This window comes from Bubalus bubalis, chromosome 2 (assembly GCF_019923935.1).
Source record: "Bubalus bubalis isolate 160015118507 breed Murrah chromosome 2, NDDB_SH_1, whole genome shotgun sequence".
NCBI classification, from domain to species: Eukaryota; Metazoa; Chordata; class Mammalia; order Artiodactyla; family Bovidae; genus Bubalus; species Bubalus bubalis.
The window spans coordinates 87,209,750-87,236,957 of NC_059158.1; the positions used below are offsets into that span (position 1 = coordinate 87,209,750).

At 38.5% G+C, this 27,208-nt stretch overlaps 1 protein-coding gene and 1 long non-coding RNA gene across 7 annotated transcripts in view; both read right to left on the bottom strand.

The window, feature by feature from the left end:
• Positions 1-942: 942 nt before the first annotated feature.
• LOC123331239 lies at positions 943-10,129 on the bottom strand. The gene is made up of 2 exons (XR_006547784.2): positions 4,892-10,129; positions 943-1,162 (listed from the first exon to the last, which is right to left on the bottom strand). It is a non-coding gene; the product is annotated as an uncharacterized LOC123331239 (long non-coding RNA).
• A 4,007-nt stretch (positions 10,130-14,136) lies between these two features.
• The window catches only part of TANK (TRAF family member associated NFKB activator), a 97,918-nt gene continuing 84,846 nt past the window's right edge, over positions 14,137-27,208 (bottom strand). For 3 of the 6 annotated variants that reach the window (XM_006074295.4, XM_006074294.4, XM_025275988.3), the window contains 4 exons: positions 25,335-25,411; positions 24,582-24,697; positions 18,415-18,986; positions 14,137-14,982 (listed from right to left, as the gene is read on the bottom strand). In XM_006074295.4, coding sequence (XP_006074357.3) covers positions 14,806-14,982; positions 18,415-18,986; positions 24,582-24,697; positions 25,335-25,411 — 942 coding nt within the window. In that variant the 3' untranslated portion in view covers positions 14,137-14,805. Of the gene's footprint in view, positions 14,983-17,014; positions 17,180-18,414; positions 18,987-24,581; positions 24,698-25,334; positions 25,412-27,208 lie in introns of all 6 variants that reach the window. The other 3 variants (XM_025275999.3, XM_025275995.3, XR_003106636.3) reach the window with 2 other exon arrangements.

Consider the following 27,208-nt stretch of genomic DNA (forward strand, 5'->3'; position numbering starts at 1 on the left):
AATTTGCAACCTAGTTTAACTGGGTTTCCTCTTTTTGCAAATGCAGTTTTTGTGTCTGCATTTAGCAATGCATACAAAACTGTCCGTGTAGCTAACTGCTTCGAATTGCTAAATTTGAGGATGGGTGTGTAGATCGCCTGAGTCTTCTTCATGCATGTGCCAAAGCAGTGCTGTTCCTAGTCATATGAAGTCTTCCCAATCAAAGGAACCTGGACTACACTGCGAAATTCTGGAACTGTTTCATTGACTCTGTTTGATTTTGTAAAGGCAAAATGGAATGTTAAGAGGGTAGAAATGGTTTTCCAACCTCCAGGCCTCTATCCTTTAGATATCAGAATGGAAACGCCTTATATGATAAGAGTGCAGTCTTCAGGGTTCCACAGCCACAGGGGCTCGTCCACTACTAGCTATTAGACTTATCCTCGTTTTCTTCATCAGTAAAATAATGATGCTGGTCTCACAAGGATATTATTATGACTGAATAAGGGAATGTTTGTAAAGTGCCTGGCCAGAACCAAGAATTATTATTACTCTATCACCATCATTTTCTAGACTAGTAATCCAATGGCCAAGTAGATTTCCTAGAAGCATGATTTTCTAAAAATACTATTCTTTTATCACATTATGTAAAGGCTCCTCATTCAGCTTACTACATACAGTCCTCCAGATAAATTCTTCAAAATTAATACCTTGTGCTAAGACAAAACATTTTAACATCATATTGCTTAAAGATAGCACCTTTAAAGACAAATCAAGGGTTTCTTCTTTTCACTTCCACAGAAGGTGGTATCTATTATATATGCACCTGGATTCACAAAGCACTTTAGAGTTTAAAAAAAGTCAGAGATAAAAATTATAATTATTATGGACGTGGTAGAGGGATGAGACATATTTGGGTGTATTGCAGTGAATTATAAAGTTTCTGGGTTTGAGAATAAAGAGTTCCACAACCACACCCATTCTGGTTTTAATTCAACTTAGAAAATGTACACTTCAGGGAGAAATATTGCTTTCTTTCGGAGATAAATGCACTTTTCTTTAAGATGAAGAAAAACTTACAGACACATTCTAATGAGACGTGATTTCCCCTTCTCATGATTGTTGTGAAGAGTTTTTACTGAGCCATGAGTCCCACATCTTCATCTGCTCCCACTGTGCACACCTGCAGCGTTAGAAAGCAGAGTTTCTATCTGCAGAAGTTAACTGTTGGCCTCACTGTCTGTGACATCTCACCAAGCATCTCATGATGCTCTCTGTCATACAGCATAGAATTTTCATTACTCAAAATAGCTTTTATAATGCAAAATTGTTTATGATTTAAAATAGTAGGATATATTGAACTGAGAAATGATGATTTGATAAATATATTTATCAAACTGAGAAATTTTTGAGATGAAGTTTCATTTAAAGATGGTGCAAAGTAAGTACAGCTAGATGTGTAATGTGTACAGCTATATAGTGTATATGTGTAAAATTGAAGCCCATTTATAAGCATGATCTATGTATCAATAAATGCAAAGAAAATAAACTTGGATTAGAACACTTATAGCTAATCTAAATTAACTCAAAATTTGACAATGAAACAAATGAATTTGTGACAAACATTCTGAAATTTTAAAAATGCATCATATTTGTAACAGTACCAAAATAATCTAAAGTCAGAACACTTTCTTCTGGGTATAATTATATTATTATAATTCTCTACCTTAACAGATGACAATTTTAGAAAACTCTAAGTACAATTTCTAGTATATGTACTAAAATAAAATGTAACAGATAGACAACTCATCATAGTATAAGTAACACATTCAAATTTAGTAATTTATTTTCCAGGTGGAAACCAGGCTTCTTGGAAGACTTCAAACTATGCCAAATGGTCTGATTTTACCATAGAGGTAGGCACTAAAGGACTAAATTTACTTCTGTGTAATTTTTGTTAACTACATTTTGCATGCAAATGTCTATACAACCATGTTAATGAAGTTATAGAGAAGGAAAGTTGGCATTCCCATTGTTCTGTTTTATTGAAAAGCAACTTTTCAATTAACTTGCTATATAGCATTTTAAATCAGTTTTCATTAGTCATAAGAAAAGTCTAACTGCATTCTAATTGGATCACAAATCAAGAAAAATAATACTTATGAATAAAATATAGGCTTGATAATTTTCTTCTATACTTTATAATCTTCAGAACATAGGCTACTTTTATTGGAATCAGACCAAAAGAGTTCTGTTAATCAAAAATATTTAGAAAAGTGTAATCTACTGACCCAGAGGATAGGATTTTTGTGCTTTTTATTAAAGGCTGACATCTTTCTGTACCCCAAATGGGACTGGTTGTTTAATTGACAGTTATCAAATTTTTTTCCAAATAATATAAACAAACATTTAAATCTACATGAATGAAGTTCTTATTAAAAATTTAATATTCAAAATTCAAAGCCAATATTAGTAATGAAAATGTACAGTATGCTTTCAACTGGAATGTTAATAATCCAAAACTTGTCTCAGATTATAAAAGAAGTGTTCCTAGGGTGTAAGAATAAGAATATTTTTAAGCTAAATGCCCACTTGATTTGCAATAAAACTGAAAGTACTAATGCCAGACATGTAGGTGATCAAAGGAGAAAAAGACAGAAATAATGGTCGCAATTCTGCAATTATGATATATGGTACAGTCAGGAGTGACCCAATCTCACCGTGAAACATCCAGAAAATAAAGCGAAATAAAACCTGCTTCATCCTTACACACTGAAGGGAATCAGGATACTGACCCAAATTTCAAACTCCCAGAACTTAGAAATGTCTGTAAAACCTTCAACACCAACACTTCTGAAACCTGCTACATACCAGAAACAGGCAGATCTTCAACCATGGAAATATGACTATTAAGAATTCACAGATTATCTGAAACATTTGCTAATCACCCCATCCCCATGCTAGAGAGAGAGAGAGAGAGAAAGAAGAAAGAGAGAGAGAGAGGAAGACTCAGAGCATTGGGAAAAGGCTGCTGTGAAAATGCCAGGCCCTTCTTGGGGTTTAGGTTGTCAACCTAATCCCAGCCACAACCATCGTATGACTGTATCGGGGGAAACAGTGTACTCATGTGTGAGAATTGGGGTGAGGTGGGGGGCCAGGATGTTAAGAAATTTAACAAATTCATATGATTTTTTTTCCCTTAAACATTTGAGAGTGTTGTGTTTATTCATGCTGGGCAACATAAACCATAAATCTTGCTGGATTTCTGCAAACTGCTGCGTGAAGCCTACAAACTGCATTTCTGTCAACGGGAGGAAGAGACAGACAGAAATCAAGACACAGACAGGCAGCACCCCCAGGATGTGAAGCTTGCTCCTACTGCAAGCTGTAGTGGAAAGAGATGATGACATCCAGAACAAAACGTCTTTTTCACGAGGATGCGAAAGCTCTTGCTTTGTGTTCTCTGTGCAGAGAAAGAATGATCAGTGGAAAGGGCTTAATTTCCATCTTTCTGGAATCAAAATATAAGGAATTTTAGTTATTTTTAAACTTCTTCCTTTGAGTCCATTATTGTGTTCCATAAAACAGACAAAACTCAGCAAGACAACAAAGACTTGATCTGTAGGAGAGAAGGTAATAAAGAGCAAGTCCTCTCCAGAGGGTAATTAATCATTAGTCACTCATCCTAGAAGTCCCAGTTACACTTAAGGTTAATGTTCAGGTAGCTTCTTTCTATTTGCTTAAAAAAATTTTTTAAACATTTTTTTTTTGCAGAATGTTATACTATTAATTGCCAATTTGCATATGTGTGCAGCTGCTGTTTTGGCTCTGAACTCAATCCGATAAGCTTGCTGGAGGTATCGCAGAGCACTTGGCAGCTTTCCTATTTGAAAAGAAAGCCTCTCCCCACTACAGAACAGCTGATCGTCTATCAGCGATAGACCCTGATGGCGTGAATTACAATTACACTACTTTTCACACTAAATCTGGGTGATAGCTACTTGGAAAGAAGTTTCATCATTTTTTACCACAAACTGGAAAAAGAATTACATGGTCATGCTGTGCTTTTAAAGGCAGTTTGGTTCACTTTTGTCTATTTAACACCTAATTCCAAGAAGTCCATAGGCATCCAGAGATCTGAATGGCGCGTAATGAATTCACTGTTTAGATTGAAGATTTAAAAAATCTACCTCAAATTACATTTATTAACAAGGCGACCAGGAAGTGTTAAAGTTGTTAGACACTTCATTTATTAAATAATTTGTGGGTATTTTCAGTTGTCATATCTAGAGTCATGGGGTTTGCTTATTTTTTTTAATTAGCAATCCAAAACAATGCTACTGCAATTTAACAATTCATCACATAATCTTGGGCTCTTTAGTTCAGCTGTTAATGTTAGATAATTCAGATTGTTATTTTGATCTGTTTATAAATGATTTAGGTTGCATTGTGCTATGAGGAGGCTGCTGCAGCCAGGCCAGTCTTTCACATCCTCCCTGCATTGCTCAGGGTAGCTGAGGGGCCTTCCCAAAATGTGTTTGGGGGGTTTAGTGTCTAGCAGGAGGAAACTGGGGATGGGGGCAGGGGACACGAAAATAACCCGGTTTATTATCCTCACTTAGTTAACTTCTTTATTAATTTACATTCCCTGTGTGCCTGGAGAACTAAGGAAAGTCCTCTTTGCCAAAGTACCTCTTATTAGATGCAAAGTGCATCTCTCTGGTTCCCTGGGATGTTAGCAAGTACTTTCTTTTCTCTTCTTGCAAGAACCGCCCAATTATCAGAAAAATGTAAGAAGCCCCCCAACAAACCTCTTCTCACTCTTCCCTCAAACCCCTTCCCCTCCCATCTTGATATTTAACTCTATTTGTTTAAAGCAAACAAAACAAACAAACAAAAAAATTAAACCCACCTCAAGCAGCAGAAGTGGAACACACTCATCCTGACGTAGTGAACCTAAGAGAAAAATAGACTTTGTTTTCCTTTTTTAGTCGCTAGTTTTATTAGATTTCTCACTCTCACAGATTATCCGAAGACTACCCCATTGATTGATCGCCCGTAGAGCTGCATTTGGTGTAAAGAAAAAACTCACAGCTTTATTGGCTCCCAGGAGACAAAACAAACAGAACAAGATATTCATATTAATGCAAACAATGCAACAAATGAGGGGAAGAATCGCCCGGCTGTAGCGAGGCGCCGAGCGGCCGGCCGGGCGGAGAAGGGCCTGGGGCGGAGGGTTCCGGCCTCCCCGACCCCCGGGCGCTCCGAGCCGGCGGTACCCGCGCCGCCCGCCACTTACAGGGGCCCCGGGCCCAGGCGGCCCAGCTCTCGACCTCGCGGGGCCGGGCCGGGCGGCCGGCAGGCAGGCAGGCCCGGGCGGCGGGAGAAGGCCTCCAGGCCGGGCCTCAGGAAGGGCCTGCTCGGGCCCTCACCGCATCCCAGAGCCGGGCTGGAAGGACCTAGCGCTCCTGCGTCCTCTCCCTTTCCTTGCCCATGCTTCCAGGGGCCCAAATGCCCAGTCTCAGCTTCCCTTGGCACCTGGGTCCCAGGTGGGAGTGGAGAATTCCCGCAGCGTCTCCTCGTCCACCTGGGCAGCCTGGAAGCAGAGTCTAGCCAGGCGCCAGGGAAGCCTGTGGAAGGGTGGAAGCCAGGTGATAAGGTCTTTCTCCCTTTGAAAAAGCTCACATCATCCTAGAGGAGACTAGATACACACACAAAAATTTCAATACAACGCAAAACCTTGTATAATCAAAAGCAAGGGGAGTAGCGTGTAGAGCAGAGGCTGAGAGATGCTTAAGAGGCACTGAGACTTTCCCTGCGGAATGAGAAAGGAAGAAAGAAAATTCCAGGCACAAAAGGCATATCTGATCTGCACCTGATCCCCACCCCCACCCCCAAATCCACAAAAAGTAAAAAACTAGGGAAATATCTGTTAAGACTTGATTTCACATCTTTTTAGTCAACAAGATATTAAAAATAGGAGTGCCAACATTGCACAGGGCATTCTTACAGCAAAAAAAAATTATTTATTAGTTATCTGAAACAGAGATTTAACTGCGCATCCTGTACTTTTATTTGCTAAACCAGGCAATCCTAACTAAAAAATACTAGATTGAGGAAGCAAGGGTCATTCTCTGATGTATACTAATTGGGATATTCGAGACATTTTTAGTGGGGCTTTGCCTTGGAAAGGAAATGAGTTACCCCCACAGCATATGAGTTACTCCCAAGCATATTGTAGGGTGAACCAGGAAGAAATGACTGCAATGTTTGGAAATGTCCTTATGTTTTGGCAGAAGCGGCAGGGTTTTTTGACTCTTGTTGACTCTTGACTAGACAATGGCCCAGTGCTCCCTCTGTGGCCAGTTTCCTTCCAAGCCAGTCCAGGGTACTATAGCACCCTCTGAAAGTGGAGTGTCACTTACAGTGGTACTTCCAAATTGGGATTATGTGTTTTTTTCTAACTCTTGCTATAGAGCCACACTACTCCTTGGTATTAATTGTATTTCAAAATAAACTAAGTTGGGACTTGATAACTTTAAAGATGGAAAGGTGGAGCAAAATCTGCTTTAAAATTCACCAAGTGCCCTAACCTACAAATAGATCTCATCCTGGTCTTCCCTTATAGATGCTGAAGGAAGAGACTTTCAAAATGCCAGTAATAAAACCTCAGGATATTGGAGTGAGCGAGTGAGTGTGTGTGTGTGTGTGTGTGTGTGAGAGAGAGAGAGTGTGTGTATGTGTGAGTGTGTCACAAAGCTGCTTTAGCAGAGGAAGCCTGCTGCTTGCATTTCTTCCTCAGTCCTGGTTAGAGAGAGCTTTTTCCAGCAAGCTTTATCACCCTTACTGATACCTCAGATTCCCAGTGAGCTTGCCTTCCTTTTAAACCAATTGCTTGAAGTTGTATGAATACACTCACACAGGATGCCCCTTTCTTACTGGCGATTAGTGCCATTTAACAACTGCAAATGGAGAAACTATTTGTCTAATGAGAGCTGTTTTCAGAGTTGATTCACCAACACTCTAGGGAAGAGAATATAAAGCTGAGACCTCCTCCTGAGTCTCAAGTCCAAGGAGACAAGCAAAGGCTGGTTCTTGAAGCAAATGAAGTGTTTGTTTGGTTTAGAATATGTTTTAGTTCCAGATTAATAGTTTTAGAAAATACATAGGCTCACTTCCAGTTCATACTGGTTGACTTTTTTCTTTTAATTTCCTATACAAACTATAACCTTTGATTTAGAATTTGGACTATTAAACAATTAGCATTGTGGTTTGGGTGTCATACCTCTAACTCCATGTTTTAGAGGTACAAATCCTTTTTACCTTTTCTCCTACCTCAGATTGTGTCTCACGCTACAAAATACATTCCAACTCTTGTTGTTTGCTCATCGGAGGAGGTATGGGGAATCTCACACTCAGTGTGCTATAAGATGCTTCTCCCAGCAGACAAGTTCTGGGGCCCTGTGTTAGGGTGGTGATAAATCGATAATCACCCCAATAACCACCCCATCTCATGGTCAGGGAATGCCGGGCTCTCTAATGTCTCTGTGGTTTAGCATATTAGTTAGTTTCTTTGGGTACAAAAGATTCCAGATATAAAGTGATTTAAGCTTCCTGTGAAGGCAAGTACAAAGACAGTGAAAAGTTATTTCTATCTTGAGGTGAAGGATTATTATGGAAAAAATAGTGGATTGAAAGGCAGGAGAGCTTGAGATGGGTTTCTTGAGTAGGTTTGAAGGACTCATTCATTCTCTTTAGAGACAGTCTTTTTGTTTTTTTGAGTTTTTTAATGTTTTTGGTCCACACAAAAAGAAAGCAGTCTTTAAGGTTTGGTTATTTCTAAAACAATCATTCCTTGAATTAATAAGTGATAACTCATCTTTTGTACAGTGCTTCCAAAGGGTACAAGCAGGATATTTTAAAAATGTAATCATGATATAGACCTAAACAGCAAAGGAGGCATGGGCATACTCCAGGTTATCAGGCATTTCAGATCCTGAGGAGATATTCAAAGGAGAGAGACCAGTTAGGCATCAAGAGCTTCCATAATCAGGTGCAAATATTCTGGAAAAGTGTGACTGACTTAAAGACAAACGACCTTGTACAGATAAGACAAGGGGATGACATGTTTGAGAACTTATATTTCAGTCCTGTTTGGGAATCTCAATCTCAGAAAGAAGAGAACTGCAATAAAGCAAAAATTAAAGTTACTTAGTAAATATTTGCAGCACTATCATTCTGAATATTCTGGTGTTTGCTGCACTTTATTCGCTCGGAGGCTGGAGGAATTTAGCAATCTAACTGTAACTGGTTCTGGAAACAACCTGAGACACTTTTCTCCCTTATATATTATCAGTGTCATAATGTGATATGTCTTTTAATTTGAGGCCCTCCTTGAACTGAAAGCTCCAACAAGCTTTCGCTAACCAGACTTCATTCACATTCTGAATCTGGTTTTTGTCTCACACATATTAAATTTTACAAAACAGAAAGAAACAATAGAGCTTATTAGGAAAAACTTGTTTTGAATAGTAAATTAAGCATAATGGAAATAGGCACATGTTTTAGCACGGTTTTCCCCCCTTTTTTACCAATGGAACATTTACATCTTTTTCAAAGTGCTGTGATTTTCCCCTTAAGCTGGCACCACACACTTTCAATAAATGAGACTTACATCACTTGTATTTACTGAGAGAAATCATTGTAATACTGTAGGTTCCAAATGCACAGCCTTCTGTAAAAAAGTAGTTTTAAGTAGTCACCCCTAATTGTATTAATCAAGTCATTGTGGCATTCTAAGAATCCAAAGAACTACCTAATTTCAAAGACAGTGTAAAATCAACTGTCAGTTCTGACTAATTTCAAATGATGCCCTGTTCTTGAGCCTGGACACCTGTACATTTAAAGGTGCACCTGACTGCATGGTTTGTTTTTGAGAGATGTTCCCCAGGTGGAGGCATCTACAAAGTCAATATATTTTCTTTATAACTGGTGTCAAGTTGATGTATATATTAAAAAATCTTGGAAAATGATCTCAAAAAGGAAGTAACAGCCCAATGAGCCATATGTTCAGGGAACCTAACAGGTTTCCATTGGGACCAAATTTCACTTCACCTTTTTGTCCTTATGTGCAAATAAAAACTTATCTGCAAATACACCATTAAAACAATCATGCAAATTTCCGAAGTCTATAGACTGAAAAGAAATTACAGTAAATCCATAATAACCAAGTTGTTAGACAGTAAAGAATTTGATTACGTATTAGAAATACATAACACAACATAGAATTGAACTAAATTTATTTGAACTCTAAAGGTTTACTGCATCAGAGACACTTGGCTTACATAGAGTTGGTTAATGAAGAAAAGGCTGATGAATAGCTAATAAACTGCTTAATTTTGATACTGATGGAGCATCTGAATTTTGAAGTTTACATTAAGATATGTAAAGTTATTATTTTTTTTTCTGTTAGATAGTTTGCTATTTTAACAGATTCAGATGCCAGGGAATTTTCTAAATGCCAGATAATACTGTAGCACTAAAAAGTCTGTGATGTACTAAGGGCAGAGAGGCCTGCTGAGTGGTTTTCCAGAGTGGAAACAAAAAAGCATTAACATTTATCTACACACAATTCTTTATATGAGTCTTTTAAGAAATCTCAATTTTAAAACTTTTAAACATTCTGTATAATTTCAATTATACAGTTATAATAGCTTTCAGCTATTGTATTGGTATGCCTGGGCACATTCTAAAAGGAAAAATTATTCATTCTGTGTCTTCCTGTAGTTTTTCATAGGACTAGATCAGGGATGAAGATCAAAAATACCAGAACTTACTCAGGTCATTTTATTTTTTGTGTTGCACTTTTTAAATGAAATATTACAAATAGAGAAGGGTAGAGAGAATACTATAAACCCTCGTAAATATATATGACAATTTTTTCAAACTTTCACATTTTGATTTTTTAAACAAACAATTGTGTGTGTAAAGTTATGCAGTGGTAAAGTTCAGCAGAACAAAAATTATACTGTATGGATTATCTTTTAACTGCTTTCCTTTTCCATTTATGACTGGGGGAAGAAAGTATTTTATGTTAATTTAGACACCTGGCTCAGAGAAGGCAATGGCACCCCACTCCAGTACCCTTGCCTGGAAAATCCCATGGGTGGAGAAGCCTGGTAGGCTGCAGTCCATGGGGTCGCTAAGAGTCTGATACGACTGAGCGACTTCACTTTCACTTTTCACTTTCATGCATTGGAGAAGGAAATGGCAACCCACTCCAGTGTTCTTGCCTGGAGAATCCCAGGGACGGGGGAGCTTGGTGGGCTGCCATCTATGGGGTCGCACAGAGTCGGACACGACTTAAGTGACTTAGCAGCAGCAGCAGACACCTGGTTAGCTAAGTAGTACAGAACTCGTTAGAAAGGAATTGCATTCTCCTTCAAGTCTAAATACCTACCAGTTCTCCGTAGCTGTGTTTCGCTTAACCTGCTTAAGAACGTCAGTGTTTCAATGTGTTTGAATCTCGAAGGGTAGTTTATGTAAATCTGTAATAGTAAAAACATACGAGTAAAAGTGTATTTTGGGCAAAAGCTTAAAGCTCAACAATGGGCTTTTAAATTCAGAATGTAGGAAGAAACTCAGGTCCCAAGCCTGCCTCAACAGGTCTAAGGCGACCTTTTCCAGCAGAAAGGTTCCGGTGGTCTCCGTCCAGGGGCGGGCAAGCACGGCCCTGCAGTTTCGACCAGCTTCCCCGAGGCCGGAGCGCCGGCGGGGAACTGTGCTGAGAGATGGTCCGGACCCCTCCGGCCTCTGGTCACTGCGGCGGAGGGCGGAGGGAGGGGGACGGTTTCTTAAAGGCGTTCTTTCCCCGGCGACAATGGAATGGTGTATCTCTAGGGGTCCGGAGGCCCCTAAGCCTGGTCTTGGGGTCAGGAGGTCAAGCCTTAGGCAGCACAACTAACGCTCAGGCCCTTTATTTGCCTTCCTCGCAGAGGTGCATATTAAACCATGTCCGTTTAGTTCTGGCCGGGCTGGCGAGGGGAGGTCAACCGCGGGGGAGACTCTGCCCGGGGGAGACTCTGCTCGGGGGTTGGGGGCGGCTCCAGGGCCGCGTCTAGGGGCCTGCCCTCGGTCCGGGGAAACTTTTCCGCCTTCCTGGCCCCGACTGTTTTCCCAGCCCAAGCTGCCCCTCGCCCTACTTGACTTCGCTTGTCTTTCCCACTCGCTGTCCATTGCGAGAAGGCAGGTTCCCCGGCCTCTCCTCCGAGACCCATTCCCCCGAAGTGGCGCGCGGGGAGCGGGCCGGCCCTCGGAGCACCGCGCAGGGCAGCGCTCGCCGATGGCTCGCGGGCGGCCCGGGCCGGGGAGGGCGCCCGCGGGGAACAGCGTGGAGGCTCCTGGGCCGCGTGGGGCACGGCGGCCCGGCCCGGGCTCCACTCGCCAGTGGCGGGAAGGACGCGCGGGAAAGCGAGGAGCAGGAAGCGGGTGGCGGCGGCGGCGGCGGGCCCGCTGGAAAGGAGGGAGCGCCGCAGGCGGGAGGGGGAGCGCGGAGGAGGGAGGCCGGGAGGAAGGAGGGAGCGCGGCAGGCAGGCGGAGGGAGGGCTGATTAGCATGCAGCAGCGCTCGCGCGCCCGGCTCCATTGTTTTAACACCTCCCCTCTCCTCCGCGCCAATCTGTCACCGTTCAGCAGGCGAACGCTGCTGCCTCAAATGCTGCTCTTCTCAAATGAGACGGATAATTAGTTGCCCCGCACGAATGCCGCACTCTTCTCACCCCTGATTGCTATCACCTTCTTGCTCCTGGCAGTTTTGACACCTCGTAATCAGCCTGCTGCTTTTCTCTTTTCTTCCCGACTTCTGCTTCCCTTCCCCCCTTTCCTTCCTAGTTTATTTATTTACTTATTTATTATTATTATTTTAAATGCAATCCTGGTTCCTATTTGGACGAGGCCTGTGCCGAGTTAACCTTCTGCGTATACATGTGTGCATATAGATGTATATGTAAAATAGTGTGCGTGTGCGTGAGTCGGGGGCGGGCTGGCAGTTTTGCGGAAAACACTGCTTCCACGCGGAGAGAATTCTCTTCCCCTAAAGATATTTTTGGGAAGGGAGGAGTTGGGGAGAGGGACGGGAGGGGAGAGTTGGGGAGACCTCAATTAATGCTTTAAAGATCTCTTAGAAATTAACAAACTGGGGAGTCTCGGAATCTGCTGTCAGAAGCGTGTTTCCCCCTCTCTCCTCTAACAAGCACTGACAGTCTAATTACTGTAGCTACAAGCAGCTGTCGAGGCAGCAGCCCGGGAGAAAAGTCGCCACAGGCTGAGCGCACCCGGCCGGCCCCTGCGCGCGGCAGAGCCGCCGAAACCCGGGCCACCTCCAGGGAGGCTGGAGAGGAGGGCAAGGCCCCGCACCCGAGAGCCCCGCGAGCAGAAGGCGGGCCTGGGAGCCAGGGCACGCTGATCGTTTCATATTTATAAAGTCTTTACCTTGAAGGTTAAAAGATGTGAAGAAAAAAGGAGGGAGCATGGGGGAGTGGGAAGAACATCTCCCGAGCTTCGATCCACCCTTTTCTACCTCCTCGAGCTCTCCCTCCCCCGGTGTTGGTAAAATAACCACGCAACCCGGGGCTGAGGGGGCGGGGTGAGCCAGGCTGGAGTGTAAGAAAGCAGATGTCCCCGCTGGCAGCAGCCTCAGCCTCCAGGGAAAGCTGCACGGGGCTGGGGGGGGGAGGGTGAGGGGGGGGGACGGGGGGGCCCTCCCGAGGACATTCACCTCCCACTTCTCAGGCATCCCGCTCACAACTGCCTCGCCTCGGCGGGGGTGGTTTTTTCAGACTCAGCGTTTCGCGTGTGAAGCTTTTTTACCTGGGAGCTGTTCTTACCCGGCCACGCGTAGCAGATGCCAAGATGCAGCCCCTACACGACTCAGGATTAAGAGAGGAGACCCGGCGGGTGCCCGTTCCACTTATCAGGCTGCAGACAGCGCCACCTCTGCAGTGCGGGCTTGGAGCCTGGCTTTCCAGGCGGCCTGTCCCTTGGCCCGAGAAGGCCTCTGAACCTTACAAGTTGGAACTTGGGGTAGCACTGGAACCTAGCAGAAAACAAGAGTTCCCCGCCTACTATAAGTGGTGGAGGTGGGAAAAGGGTGGACTGGAGGAGTCAGTGATACACTTTGAGTCCCTTTCTGGGCCATAATCTCCTTCCCTTGTCAGTAGGCTAGTAGATGTCAACTGTGAGAGAGGAACTCTTCCTCACCTAGGAAAAAAGAAGGGAAAAGAATCCCCTTTCACTAGATAGATGCAGTGGTATATTCTGGCTGGAACACGTTGGGAAGTTTTTTTTAAATTTTGCGTGTGTGTGGGAGGAGTGAGTGAGAGGGGAGGTTGGGTGGGCGGGAGGTAGGGGGGAAGGGAAGAGACTTGGATAATTGTCTAGGCATTTCCATTCAGCTCCAGTGGCAATGAAAGAAAGATGTACATGCCTCAGAACCCTTCACAGTGAATGCCTAATAATCACTGTCACCTTGGTGAGGAAGATGTCAATGTGATGTGCTTGGCACCCTGAGAAGTCGAGGCACCACTCTCATTCTTCCACAAGCTAAGGCCCTTCTACTGAGGCACAGGTGAAATACTAACAAACTGCTCCAACCCCTTATCAGAAACCCTCCCTCCAGCTTTCTAAAACACTTGCTCCCAAGAAGGCTTAAATTTCTGTTTTGAGAGTTGCAAATCAGTGTTTACTTCATAAAAGAGAAGCCATGCCTCAAACATTTAAAAAAATTGAGAGTGGGGTGGGGGAGGGAAGAGAAACCTAAATGACAAGAATCATAGGGAAGTCTCATTTTAAACAAAATTCTGCAGTCTTCTGAATTTGGTATCCTCTCTCTTAAATATTCTCCACTGGTCATCAATCAGGCTGCTAACAATGAATTAACAATTTCTTAACAAGAATGTGAACATTTCTAATATAAATGAATAAATATGAATAATCCTTACAAGGTTTTATATTTGCTCCCATTAAAGACAAATGTGTTCCTTTAGAAAGTTTATCCTGAAAAATAATTTTAAATTTCAGTGTGATCTATTAGTTGCAATAAAATGTCACCAGATCTGGTATCACCCTTCTTTCAGATTACTGGAAAGAAACATGAATTTTATGAATTTCCCCCAAATGTGATTTATTTTTTTATTCAGGAACAAAGAACACATTAACTATCACAACATAAGTAACTCTTAATATTTAACTAACTTCATCCTGTAGCTATACATACAGAAAAAATTAAACCTATGTCTATTATTAAAGAAAAAAGAACACTAAAGTCTTTAAATAATCCCACCAGTGATTTTTATCACTGAGCAACAAATGTCTTAAGTTTGGTATTTACTCAGATATTTATCTTGTCTGCTATTCTCTATTATAGGTTTATTCAAAAAGAACACCCAATGCATAAATAATCTAAATTTTAAAATGAAAACAAATTTAAAAAACCCTATAAACATTTGACATCACCACATTCAATAGTTCTAACTAGAAACCCAAGCAATAAGCTTAGACATTTGAAAAAACATAAATTATTGTTACACAATTGCATAATCCCATATATAATAAACACTGTAAACATCAATACAATGAATTACAGCTTTGTACAAAACAATCTTTTAAAAGGCAATAAAAGACAGTTACAATATTGTTTAGAAATTCAAATAGCAGTGACTGGATTTTTCAGTAAATGATCTTGAGCTAAGTTTGCAATCAAGTATTAATATATAATATTACAAACCCAAAATCATCACGTAGAACTTGACATGTCTGTTTTCAATGCATCTTAAGTCTCCCCATTAAAGTGTGAATTAAGATGCCGGAGGAAATCCCCCCTGGATGTAATGGATGGTGGGAAAACTGCTTGACAGAATTCACATACGCGAGGTATATGCAGTTCAGAGCCTGTGCCACTTAGTACCGATAAGTCACTGTCTTGATTAGGAAAGGGCTTCCAAATGGGCTGCAGGAAACAAATAAAAACATCTTCTGTTATTTGTATTTAAAATCAACTTGCACTGAATTTCAAATTCAAATTTTTTGAATGGGATATATAATATATATGAAATTCCCTAATATGAAAGCAAATTACCTTTCCATAGAATTAGCATAAGGACATGACTCAATTCTCTTTTTCATAAAGGGTATAGCTTAACTTAAAGAATCACTTAAAATACACATTCACACACTTTATCTTCACAAACTAAAAAACTTTCAGTTTTAACACCAGCATGTTTTAATACCCATTATCACAGTGATAATAGTTTTGGAGCAACAGTCAATACTGAGACTTTAAAAAAATTAAAATTCTATCTTTTTTATTTTAATTGGAAACTTTCAGTTATAGGACCTTAATTAGTACACAGAACACTAGACCTGATGCGTGTGAACATGCATTTTGATCAAGAGTAATTTAAATTTTACTACTATTTACCAGCAAATCCACAATGAATAAATCATAGAAATAAGTAATTTTTGAAAATAATTTTTTAAGTATGAAATGGATTTTATTGATCAGTTCTTTTTTGAAACCTCAAATATTTAATCATTCAACAAAACCCAACATTGGATACATTCTTTTGACTTCTTATTTTGCCCCTGTTATACAGTGCATACTTTGGCCTTCTTACCCTTTCTTATGGCTAAATAAAGTGAAGCCTGTCAACAGTTGCCCAATTGAAGAATTATGGAAAAGCATAATTCAACAGAACTACCTCCAGTATAATAAGTAGCACATACATACTCTTAACTGTATTTACTATTAAAAAAATATTTAGAAGGGCAAGAGAAGGCATTTAGTTCAAGAGTAGGTGCTCTGTAAATGTTTGTTGACTAGAATATCTTATTTTCCTGAAATGCTATAAGCCAAATTATTTCTTAAATTTGCTTTCTTATCTTAAAATATCTAAACTCTGGCACTTTGAGGAAAATCACCTCAAAAAGCCAACTTAAAGAGATCCCTTTGTGCTCCTATTACTAATTTGCTCTTAAAATAACAACCTGATCCAACTCTTGACACAGTGTTAGTTTTCATTCCTTTAACCAATCTCTTTCATCCTGGTTAGCCAATCATTACGTAAACAGTATATTACTAATTGAAGCATTTGGGGTTCACGTCATCACTGTCTTCTTATAAACATTTTACTGGACAGCTGTGTACAGTTGGTGTAAATATACAAAGTCTGTCTAAGCATCCAGATACATTCAAGTATCAGTACAGAGGGCTTATAACATTGACTCAAATCCTTTTGTGAGAAGTGGCTATTTTATAACAAAAAACAGTAATATTTAAAATACATATTTGAAATTTGGAGTGAAATCATTTCCTTTCTCCCATGATGAAAGAAAAGCAGTAGTAACTGTGAGTATATAAGAGTTAACTAGACTTAAATTTTAGTGTTGGCAGTTTAAACAAAAAGTACAACTAAAATAGGTACCATTCTAATGGGAAATTGATATGGGTATAAATAAAAGATTATTAAAATTAAAGATACTTTTAATTAAAATCTGTAAAATAGTAACAGGCTCAGGAGCAAACAGTTGATAAGCCAATCTTCTACTGCCAATTTATTTTCAAAGTCCATACTTATCCTTCTCTGTTAGGAGCTATTAGTTCAGATTTGATCTTTTCACAGAATTTGGTTGGGACCCCAATGACTGACTCAGCAAAAGTTGGAAGAAAAGAAAATCACATAGAGCAAAATAAACAGATATACTTTAGACTTTATTATGATAGTTGAATGTATAAAAAAGGTGTTAAGTAGTAATGATATAAAAGTAAAAATCTGAATTATGAAACCAAAATTTCACTTCCTTTTGTTATTAACAACTCAAGAATTCTGTATTCCTCATAGTAGCTTTACTAAAGTAAATAAAACAACAAAATGTTTTAAAAAACCCATTTTAAGAAATATCCTTTGAATCCTAAACTGTAACACAGCATTCAAAACAGACGAATGTCTCTGCCTTTTCTGCCAAAATATCAATTATCTAACCTTATGCCCCATGTCTTGTGACAGCTCAACACCAATTCTCCTGCATTTTTTAAGCTGAATACTTTTCCATCAAGTTGTAATCACATACCAGCTGTTTCCCTTGCTGCAGCATAGACAGCAAATGCACAATGCAGGGTGCCATCTACTGAAACATGACTGTACAGACTAGTAAAAGGACAAGCAGGGGATAGAATGGAGAAAAAGTAACAAGCATTAGAACTGATGCGCTTCACAGCTCCGCAGGAATTCTACTTGCAATAAATGAAACTGTGTAATTTGTTTCATTAAGTAGTAACTATAACTGTGACTAGGATGTAAAATAAGGTACAATGTAGAACATAAGTGAGTCAATAATTAAAGCTTACTGTCAGAGCTGCCTCCTTTTCTCCACTGCTAAACTATACCACAGCTTGACTATTGCCTTCTTTGTATGTGGATTTAAAAGTCTATAACCTATAAAAATACTGACAAAGCCAAAGAGTATTAATCAAGTTGTTGGTGTGTTTTGGTTTTCAGTACAATATCTCAAGGCAAAGGGAAATCAAACAAATGTCCTCAATTTGTTTTAGACACTTGTAGCAATCTGGATTTTTTAAAACAAGCTTCTGTTTATTTTAACAACTGTATATTTTTCAGTTGTCTTCAGGCATTAAACACCCCCCCCCCCATTTTTTTTTAAACTTAAAGAATCATTTTGTAATAGCACCTGAATAAAAGGGAGGGTAGGAGGGGACTGGGGTGGCGTTAAGGATGGGCTGTAAGTAGTCTGCAAGCTTTAGAAACATTAAAGAATTTGATAAAATTTATATATATGTAGAGACTATTTAAAAAATATATTAGGCTGCATGTTCAGGGCCAGATTAGAAACCAAAACCAAACCCTCCAGATCCTAAGTACTGTATAAATGAGACTGCACAAAAGTATTATTTGAAAGACATTTCACTTATTTTCAGAAATAGAAACATACAATGTGATTATTATTAAAAAAATGATGCATTCTTATAAAGGTAAGTATAACATATACAACTTTTTGATAAAAAATGACATCTGCTTCACAGAATGAAATTTAATAAAGAATCTTATTATAACAATGATACTGAGTAAAAATCTGAGTAAGGGACTATGTAAGATAATGACACACACTAGATATAGATAAGGTTTACATGTATTTTTAAATGTGCCATAAATTTTAAGGTATTTTATAATAGACCTTTGCCATAATCATCTTTTAAATTTCATGTCATTTATTACAAGACCTGGATTTTGTTAGTTGAAAGCTTAACTTTGGCTAGTCAGTAGTTTAAAAAAGATGTCTGATAACCTGAAAGAGATGCGTATCTGTGCATGCATGGCAAAATGTGTGTTCACACATAATATATTTGTTAATGCAAAACAGTTACCTGCTGTGGTCCTCGGATAGCTTTTCCTGGGGAATCGAGTGAAGGAAAAGGTGCATCAGATGGGTCCTGAAGTGGGAATGTATTTACAAATAATGCATTATGGTCTCCAGGTGGCAAACACGGAGCTCTATCCAGAGATGTCCTAATACAAGTATTTGAGGGTTTTGTTTTGTCAGTTGTTTTAAGGTTTTGTATAGCTGAAGCTATGGGGTCAATTCCCTGTATTTCAAATAAAGTTTCTTCTGTTTTGACCAAGTTTCCTGGATTGTCTCTGGGCTCCATATTAAACTGATCCTGGCACACAGTCTCAGATGTGACAGAACCAAGGACATCGGGTCTTTCTGGAGTGCTATGTAAGAAAGTAGAGTCATTGTCCGTAGGTGGAAACTTGACATTGAATTTAGAAAGTGATTCAAAAGATGTGTCTTCCTCATCTTGGCCCAGTCCTCTTGGTGTGACAGATGTGATGCACGGTGCACCTCTATTTATATCATCTTTTGCCTGAGGCTTAAACAGCACTTCTTGTTTATCTGTTTTATCCGTACACTGTATAGGCATAGAGCACTGTGTCTCTGCAGGGAAAAAAACACAAAAGGAAAACAGTCGCATTTCAATCATTCTTACAAATCTGAATGTTCAATTAGCTTTGGATAGATGAGTATTATTTTTTCTATTGGTTTTTATAGTAACTGAAGACAACTGGCATTTTTTTTTACATTTGCGACCATCTTACACAGAAATATTAGCAGTCTCCAGTGTGTGAACTGGAATATAACGTACTAGTCACAGTTTAACCACTTTGTCTTTTCCTAGGTCTTGTGCTGTAAGCCTTGAGTCTTGTTCACAGTTATTCTGCTCTACACTTAAAAACATTTGCTTATAGTATATACATTTCAACATTTTGTCAGTAATGGAAGCTGCAACTGTTAGCTTGCTTAGACAAGTAAGTTATTAAAAGGAAAACTCCTTACCAGTCATATATATATTAATATACTGTACAGGTTAAGAATCTATATGAATTAGGTCATTTACTCCCCTATAACATGTCTGTGTGACAAATATCAATATATCACCAATCAGCTTAGCCACTGTCTACTCTATGTGAGGGAGTGGTGGTGGTGGGTGTTAGGGAGAGAAAAGATTGGAAGCAACCAAGAAGGATGAAATTTTAGGATGCATGTTCAGAAAACTCTACGTGAAGATAGGATTTTCTCATTTATAAAAGGCCTCTCTAGATAACAGGTAGTTATCAGGTATATATTAGAAACTCCGAAGCTCATCTATCTAGAAGATACTTTTCCAACAAATTCAGCTCTCAAGGACACAGGCAAAAGCTAGAAAATAAGAAAACAGTGCTTCTGAGGAGTCAGGTTTAGAGCCACAAGGCCCACAGATGAATTTTGCTCTTATTCTCATTTTAGATTCATTCTAACAAGCTTGATGATGTCTGCCTAGTTCATAGCTGGTTAGAAGCAGCAAACTACAAGGTATGGACCTGAGTTGTTAAAAGCAGATGCAGTTATCAGTAAGAGCTGAAAGCACGAGACAAGAAAAACAAAAAAGCAGAACTCAGAAAACACTACAGTTCAGCGTAGGGCCAACAAGGGCTATGTTTTTCAATGCAAAAAAATAATGATCAAAGCACTATCCATTGCTGATGATATTGAGAGATTAGAAAAAGCTAAATTATGCCCCACAATGTTATTTCTAGAAGACAGTGAAATTGGAGGCTGGTAATATGTATATTTTCATTAAATGGACAAATGGTAAAAAAAAAAAAAATTTTTTTAAGTGAAAGTGAAGTCGCTCAGTTGTGTCCAACTCTTTGTAACCCCATGGACTGTATGTAGCCCACCAGGCTCCTCCATCCATGGAATTTTCCAGGCAAGAGTACTAGAGTGGGTTGCCATTTCCTTCACCACTGGATCTTCTTGACCCAGGGACTGGACTCAGGTCTCCCGCATTGCAGACAGACGCTTTATCGTCTGAGCCGCCAGCGAAGCTTGGTGATTTTTTTTTTAAATCAGCACACTAAAAAGTTAGTCATCAGTGAAGCTGTACATTAACCAATGATGCCAATTTAAGCAGACAGGGTATAGAGAGCACTGTGCAATACAGCGTTTGCCCAGATCAGTAAGCACTTAACAAATGTCATTCTTTTCCTTTCCTTTTGGTGTTTACAGTCTTATAACACCTTTCTCTTCTTTGCCAAGCTACATTCCAACACAAGATGTTTACTGTTTGGACATGATTGTAGAACGATGCCAACAGCTTCTTTAGTTCATCCTGTTGCATACCTCTGCCTCTCTTTAGTATGTGCCATCTTCTCTTACTGGATTAACTACAGCAGCCTTTGAACTGCTTCCTTGCATCTAAATTTTTCTCATATCCACTCCACTATCTACACTGCTTTCCTCTATCCTGCCTTAGTTTTTCTAAAATATGTATTTGGTCAGGTTATTTTCTTAATAAAACCTTTTCATGGCTCTCCAAGACCTTCAGCCCTAAAATTCGTATAAAACTGTGCATGACTGATCCTTGATCGCCTCTCCCTGCTGTCATCTTTCACCACACCTGCTCCACTCCTTACTCCAGCCTTAATGAACTTTGGTACAGTTGTCCAAAAGGCCATACTCTCTTGTCTTTGGGCCTTTGCACATGCTGTGCAGACTATCTGAACTGCCCGCTTCTGGTATTCTTTGCCTCACTCTTATACGCTCTTCATTTCTTGGCTTGGACATTCACTTCTCTGGATGGCTGGCTGTGGCTTCCCAAGACTGGTTTAGTAATGACTCGTGGGTGCCCTGAGGACTAAACACTCTGCATTTTATTTGCAAATTACCTCTTTCTCCCATTACGGTAGATTTCTTGAGTTCCTGAACTGTTTTGTTTCCCATTTTCTCCAGAACCCTGCTCAGAACTTGCACACAGTATGTCTTCAATAAATGCATTCTGAATGAATCTGAATCTCTTTTCCATGGAGCTTAGTATAATAGTCTACATTTGCTAGATAATCTGTCTGTAACTAGGAGCGAAAGTGAAAGTACAAGTGTCTCAGTGGTGTCCCACTCTTTGCAACCCCATGGACTATACCAGGCCAGAATACTGGAGTGGGTAGCCTTTCCCTTCTCCAGGGGATCTTCCCAACTCAGGGATTTAACCCAGGTCTCCTGCATTGCAGGCAGATTCTTTACCAGCTGAGCCACAAGGGAAGTGGTACAGTAATTAAGATAAAGCACAACTGGTTGGCAGGATTTCTTTGTCCTCTGAGGTTCTTAAAGTCCATTAACTCTCAAGTAGTCATTTTTCCTGGTAGTAGACTTTAAAAAATGGTAGGAAATTCTAGGAAATAGTACTTTCTTTGTAGATTACACTTACTAATTGCAAATAATAAATCAGGAAAACCACCTCTTGAGGTAACTAAATTTTGTTAACACCTGAGAAGGAGGAAACACTTATCTAAATGTTCTTCAATAGGAGAACAGATGAATGCAAAAGAATCTGCTGCTGCTGCTAATGACAACTATTAACATTAAAAGAACTTCTATGTGCCTCACACTTATAACCATTGTATGTGTGTTAATTCAGGGGTTAATTCCAGGGCTACACAGCTAATGACTGAATGGCAGATCTGGAACTGGAACTCAGGCAGCCTAACTCTAGAGCCTGTGTTCTGAATCATTATGACACATTGAACGTGCTGCTTTCTACATTATAGAAAAGAATCTCCAAAATGATAGAAATGTGCTTTAAATTTCTTTTCCAGAAGTAGGTCTATCCCCTTTGTGAACAAAACATAGAAAACCCAAACAAGTGTAAAAAAGCATATATTTTCTTTCAGTATAGCTAGTTGGCATACCTCTCAGCACATTAATCTTCTGAATTAATCTGTTCAAGCAATGAGAGTTACTATTCACAAAAAAATTTTTTTTGTTTAAACCTAAGATTTCTAAGGCTACTAGAAATCTAAGCTTAGAAAATTTAAAACTCAAGCTGCATGAAAGTGCTTGTCATTCTGACAGTATACTAAGAAACACGATTAGGTGAGCTAAGTGTCTTTCTACTTTGTTTACTTCAAGGACACTTTTCTCTAAATTTTAGATTTCTAAATTTTAAGAACAGGCTGTCCATTTGGACTACTTCTCAGTTTAATTATCTGGTATATGACAAAAGAAAAAGATCTGATGGTTGTTTTAACTTATAGTCCTATATCCTCGTCTCCTGATCCCCAATGAAATATGACCCTGCTTCATGGACCAAACAGTACTTCTTCCTGAAGCCATAATTGTTTAAGCATACATTTCATCTTTATCCTTTCTCAAGGTTATTGTCATATGTGGATGAGAAGAAAAAATTAAAATTTATTATTCTAATAACTCAGCAATTTATGAACTATATCTGTTTCTTAAAAGTAAAAATCAAATTTTAACAAAAAATAACACAGGGGACAATCATGTTAAATATACTCTTTCCAGCTATATTATGCAAATCACATTAAAACAGTTACTTGATATTTGTATTCAATGTAGTTGTTCACCCTTAAAATAAACCTGAATAGGCAGGCGTCTTCCCCAACCCATCTCCAAACATTTCTTTTTCTTTTTTCCCTCTTTGATCTACTCCTTTCAGAAGCATAATATTTGATACTGTGGTTTATTTGGAGTCAGAAAACTTCACTGGAGTCTGTAGCACAAAAGACCTAAAATATTTCAAGAATAATGCTGTATTTATTATTTGTGACACAGTTAATATAAAACGTAAGAATATTGTTATCAAACAGTTTTAGTGGGAAAGAAATTGAAGTTAAACACTCCAGTTGTTAAGCATTCCAGTTGACAGATACATACTCAGATTTAGACCTGTGTAACTTAAAAACGGTCAAAGTATTATGCCACTGATAATGGGTAGGTTCTCTGTTTAACAATGAATATGTCACCATTACAATGTTTTGATAAGATGCTGATGTTCAAAGAGGCATGTTTATGAATTCTTAGGTACTCCATCTCTATAGCTAGTAGATTTTAAATAAAGATAATTCTTTTACTTCAGAAGTACCTAGTGTTTTCAGTCTGTAGAAAAGATCAATTTCTCATGAAAATGACAGAAATTAAAGTGTAAAAAATCAGAGCTCTTTCTGGGGAAGTACAGCAAAGAGAGAAGTAAACTGTCTGTCTACAAAGACTGTTTTGCTTTTCCAACAGAACACTGTGTACCTTTTCTGAAAACAAAATGGAAGCAGTAAGCAAAAAGTAAATTTTCACAATAAAATGATTTCTGAAATAGCCTAGCTATGAGTTTTAAGAAATGGGAAGTGATCTTTAATTAAAGGGGTGTTAGCACTGCTGCAACATCTTTCAGATTGAAAACTGTAAATCACATCTCTTCGGAACTGTATGCAGAATACCTCAAATCACAAGGGCAAAGGAGAATTTATCATTATAAATGATCAGCTTACCTCCCTTTTGTTTACAGAGGTGCTTGGTAGCCAAATTCAATCCTTGGTATTTTGCTATTCATATTTAACTACTGAAGCAAATACCAGGAAACCTGTCTGGGGTTTTAGGGAAGGGTAGGGCTTTTAAAAACCACACCAAACTATATCTGTAAAACAGATATTCCTTTTGAGTTGTATTTTATACTCAATTTGCACTTTGTGCCTTCAACAGAACTGGACTCATGAAATGTGAAATGTTCATTTCTTCAATCAAGTTAGAAGAATGTATCTATGGTGTCCAATTAACTTTCAGGCAGAAGTTAAAAAGCAAATCTAATGTTATAATTTTATTTAGCTCATATATGATCATGTAGCTTCTAGGCTGTTTACTAATATATCAATTAATTTTAATAAGACACCCAATAGCAATTGAAGATTTTGAGAGATATAGCCTATATTTATTTTTCCAAGGTAGGACTTCTTATTAAGAGGATTAGTAATTATGTCAATCAATTCAATCTGAATAGCGCTACACAAAATAGACAGGGAAGAGGCCAATAATTATATAATGTAATAATTACAGAATTAAACAGCACTTACCCATTATAAGTGGTGAAAGGCACAAGTCACAATCCTCAGCACTTAATAAGCATTTAGAAATATTTTCACAATCAAAAAGAAATCAATTTCAACCAATAAAATTAACATTTCTGTATATTAAATCAAACCTTACCAGGTGCAGCGGTTGGTACATTAAGTTTGCTTAAGTGGTCTTTTTGTGCTTTAGCTAGCAAGCATATTCTATGAAATTCTTCTTTCAGATCACGGAAAGTCTTCTCTATATAGCTTCTAAAAATAAATCAACATTTTAAAATGTAAAGACTATATCTTCAAATTTTAAAAATCATGATTGAATTTACAAGCACCTTTGACTCTACCACAAAATAATTACTGAAATGTTCAAGTTTAAAAATATCATTTTAAATTCCTAGACAATATTTCCTAAAACAACTTTAATATTTGGCGAGCCAGGCACAAAGTAAGTGATAAAGTTCTAATACATACATATTGCACAAACTAGCATGTCTCCTTATTCCTATATTTCACTTATGCTGGCTGTCTCATTCTTACATTAGAAGCTGCAATGTATTGACTTTTTGTTCTCTGTAGATATTTTAAACAGAAAAAACTTAATTTTTTATTTTCCACATTGAAAAGATTAAAGATCTATCCATATAGAATGATGCGGCCATAATACTTATTCTACTGAAATAGGAGAACTTCAGAGAATTCAGTTTTTAGAGCATCTCTGATATTAACTATATGATTTATTTAGGTCATTTTAACATGGAGAAGCCTTGAGTTCATCTCTTCTAGTTTTAAAAGGCTGCTGTTTCTTACAATTGCTAAAAACTTAAATATGTAAATAAACATGTATTTCAATATTTATAATTTGTAGAGTGGGCAAAAAAGGATACAGAACTACCTTTCATGGAATAAAGGAGTGCCAAGATTCCTTGGTGAAGTTTCTTTCCTTGGAGAAGAAACCTCTTGTCTTCTTACCTTAAAGATATAAAATGATTACCACTTTAAATTGCTTCCAAACTCAAATGAGAATGGATTAACAGAAAACAATGGAAAATTTACCTTCCTCACTGAAAAGTAAGTTTAGTTTTACATATATATGTTTATATGTATTAAAGTGAAAGTGTTAGTCCCTCGGTTGTGTCCAACTCTTTGTGACCCCATGGATTGTGGCCCTCCAGGCTCCTCTGTCCATGGGATTCTCCAGTCAAGAATACTGGAGTGAGCAGTCATTCCCTTCTCCAGGGGATCTTCCTGACCCAGTGATTGAACCCTGGTCTCTTGCATTGCTGGCAGATTCTTTGTTTACTTCAAAGGTAAGGCACCAGGCAGGGAAGCCCCATATATATGTGTATATTACAACAGATTTTTAAAAAATGAGAACATTCAGTAGAAAAAGGAAAATGAAAGTAGAAAAATAAGATGAAGTCATGAAGTATTTCTGGTAACTTCAATACTATTTCCAGTATTGCTAATATCTTGATGAAACTGCTACTCTGATCACCAAGCATCTGACATGACTAGAAACTTTAGGAAAAAAATCCATGTAAGTTTACTTCTTTTCCATTATTGGCCTATACATCTAAATCAATGTCTTTGTATTTTGCTATAGATTCTTTGATGAGAAATGCAGCTGTATAAGAGGAATAAACAAAACCAAGTTACAGTTCTTTAGCATTTAACAAGCATTTTTAAAGACAGTGCAATTATGAATTTAAGCTCCTTTAACACAAGTTCTTGCCACCACCCTGTGGCTTCCACTGGTATTACACTTATTATGACACAAGTCAACATTAAAGAACATGTATCCACTGCATAGTTTAGATTTTTTAAAAATCTTCAATCACACCTAGAGAACTTTGTGTACCTTTTAAAACTTCAAATTGATAAATTCAAATATTTGAAAAAATCTTAATATTATTCAATTATTTATAATTTGGCCAAACTGCATGGGATCTTATTTAAGTTCAAATTCAAACGAGTATTTTGTATTAAGTGACTTTTCAGATTTTATTCAATTAAGGGCATTGTAGCTATTACTAACATGGATAATTTTACTTCATTGCTTACCACCTGAGTACATCTCCCTTATAACCTTACTTTCCAATAGGTTCTTTCAGTTTCTTAAGAGTATTGTTTGTTCTTTAGGGAAAAATCTGATTCTAGTTTGTTTTTCTTAAAATTCGTATCTTCTCCAATTTCTTCAGTTTATTGTTCTACTTTTCCAGCTTTTTCTAAATACTAGTGTTTGCTTAACATTTCTAAAATAGTATTATTAGTAAGTAGTAAAATATAATCTTGGCAACACAAACATATGCGATTTTATATATTATGTTTTCATACTGAGGTAAAACAAAGATCATTTGTTGATGCATACTTTTTGTCTGCAATATTTAGGCCATTTCTTCTTCTGGATTAAAACTGCTTTGTTGAGCTTTATGGCTTCCCAGGTGGCTCAGTGGGTAAAGAAGCCACCTGCAAAGCTAGAGATGCAGGAGAATGGATTTGATCCCTGGGTCAGAAAATCCCCTGAAGAAGGGCACTGCAACCCCTCCAGTATTCTTGCCTGGAGAATCCCACGGATGAAGGAGCCTAGTGGGATACTGTCCAGAGTTGGACATAACTGAAGTGACTAAGCGTGCACGCATGCACACACTGAGCTTTACAAAGCAGTCATATAAAAGACATTTTCACATTCACAGTTTGTTTTTAAAAGTGGTAGACAACGTTTTCCTTTAGTGTTATGTGCAATTAGAACACCAGTAGATTTTAGTG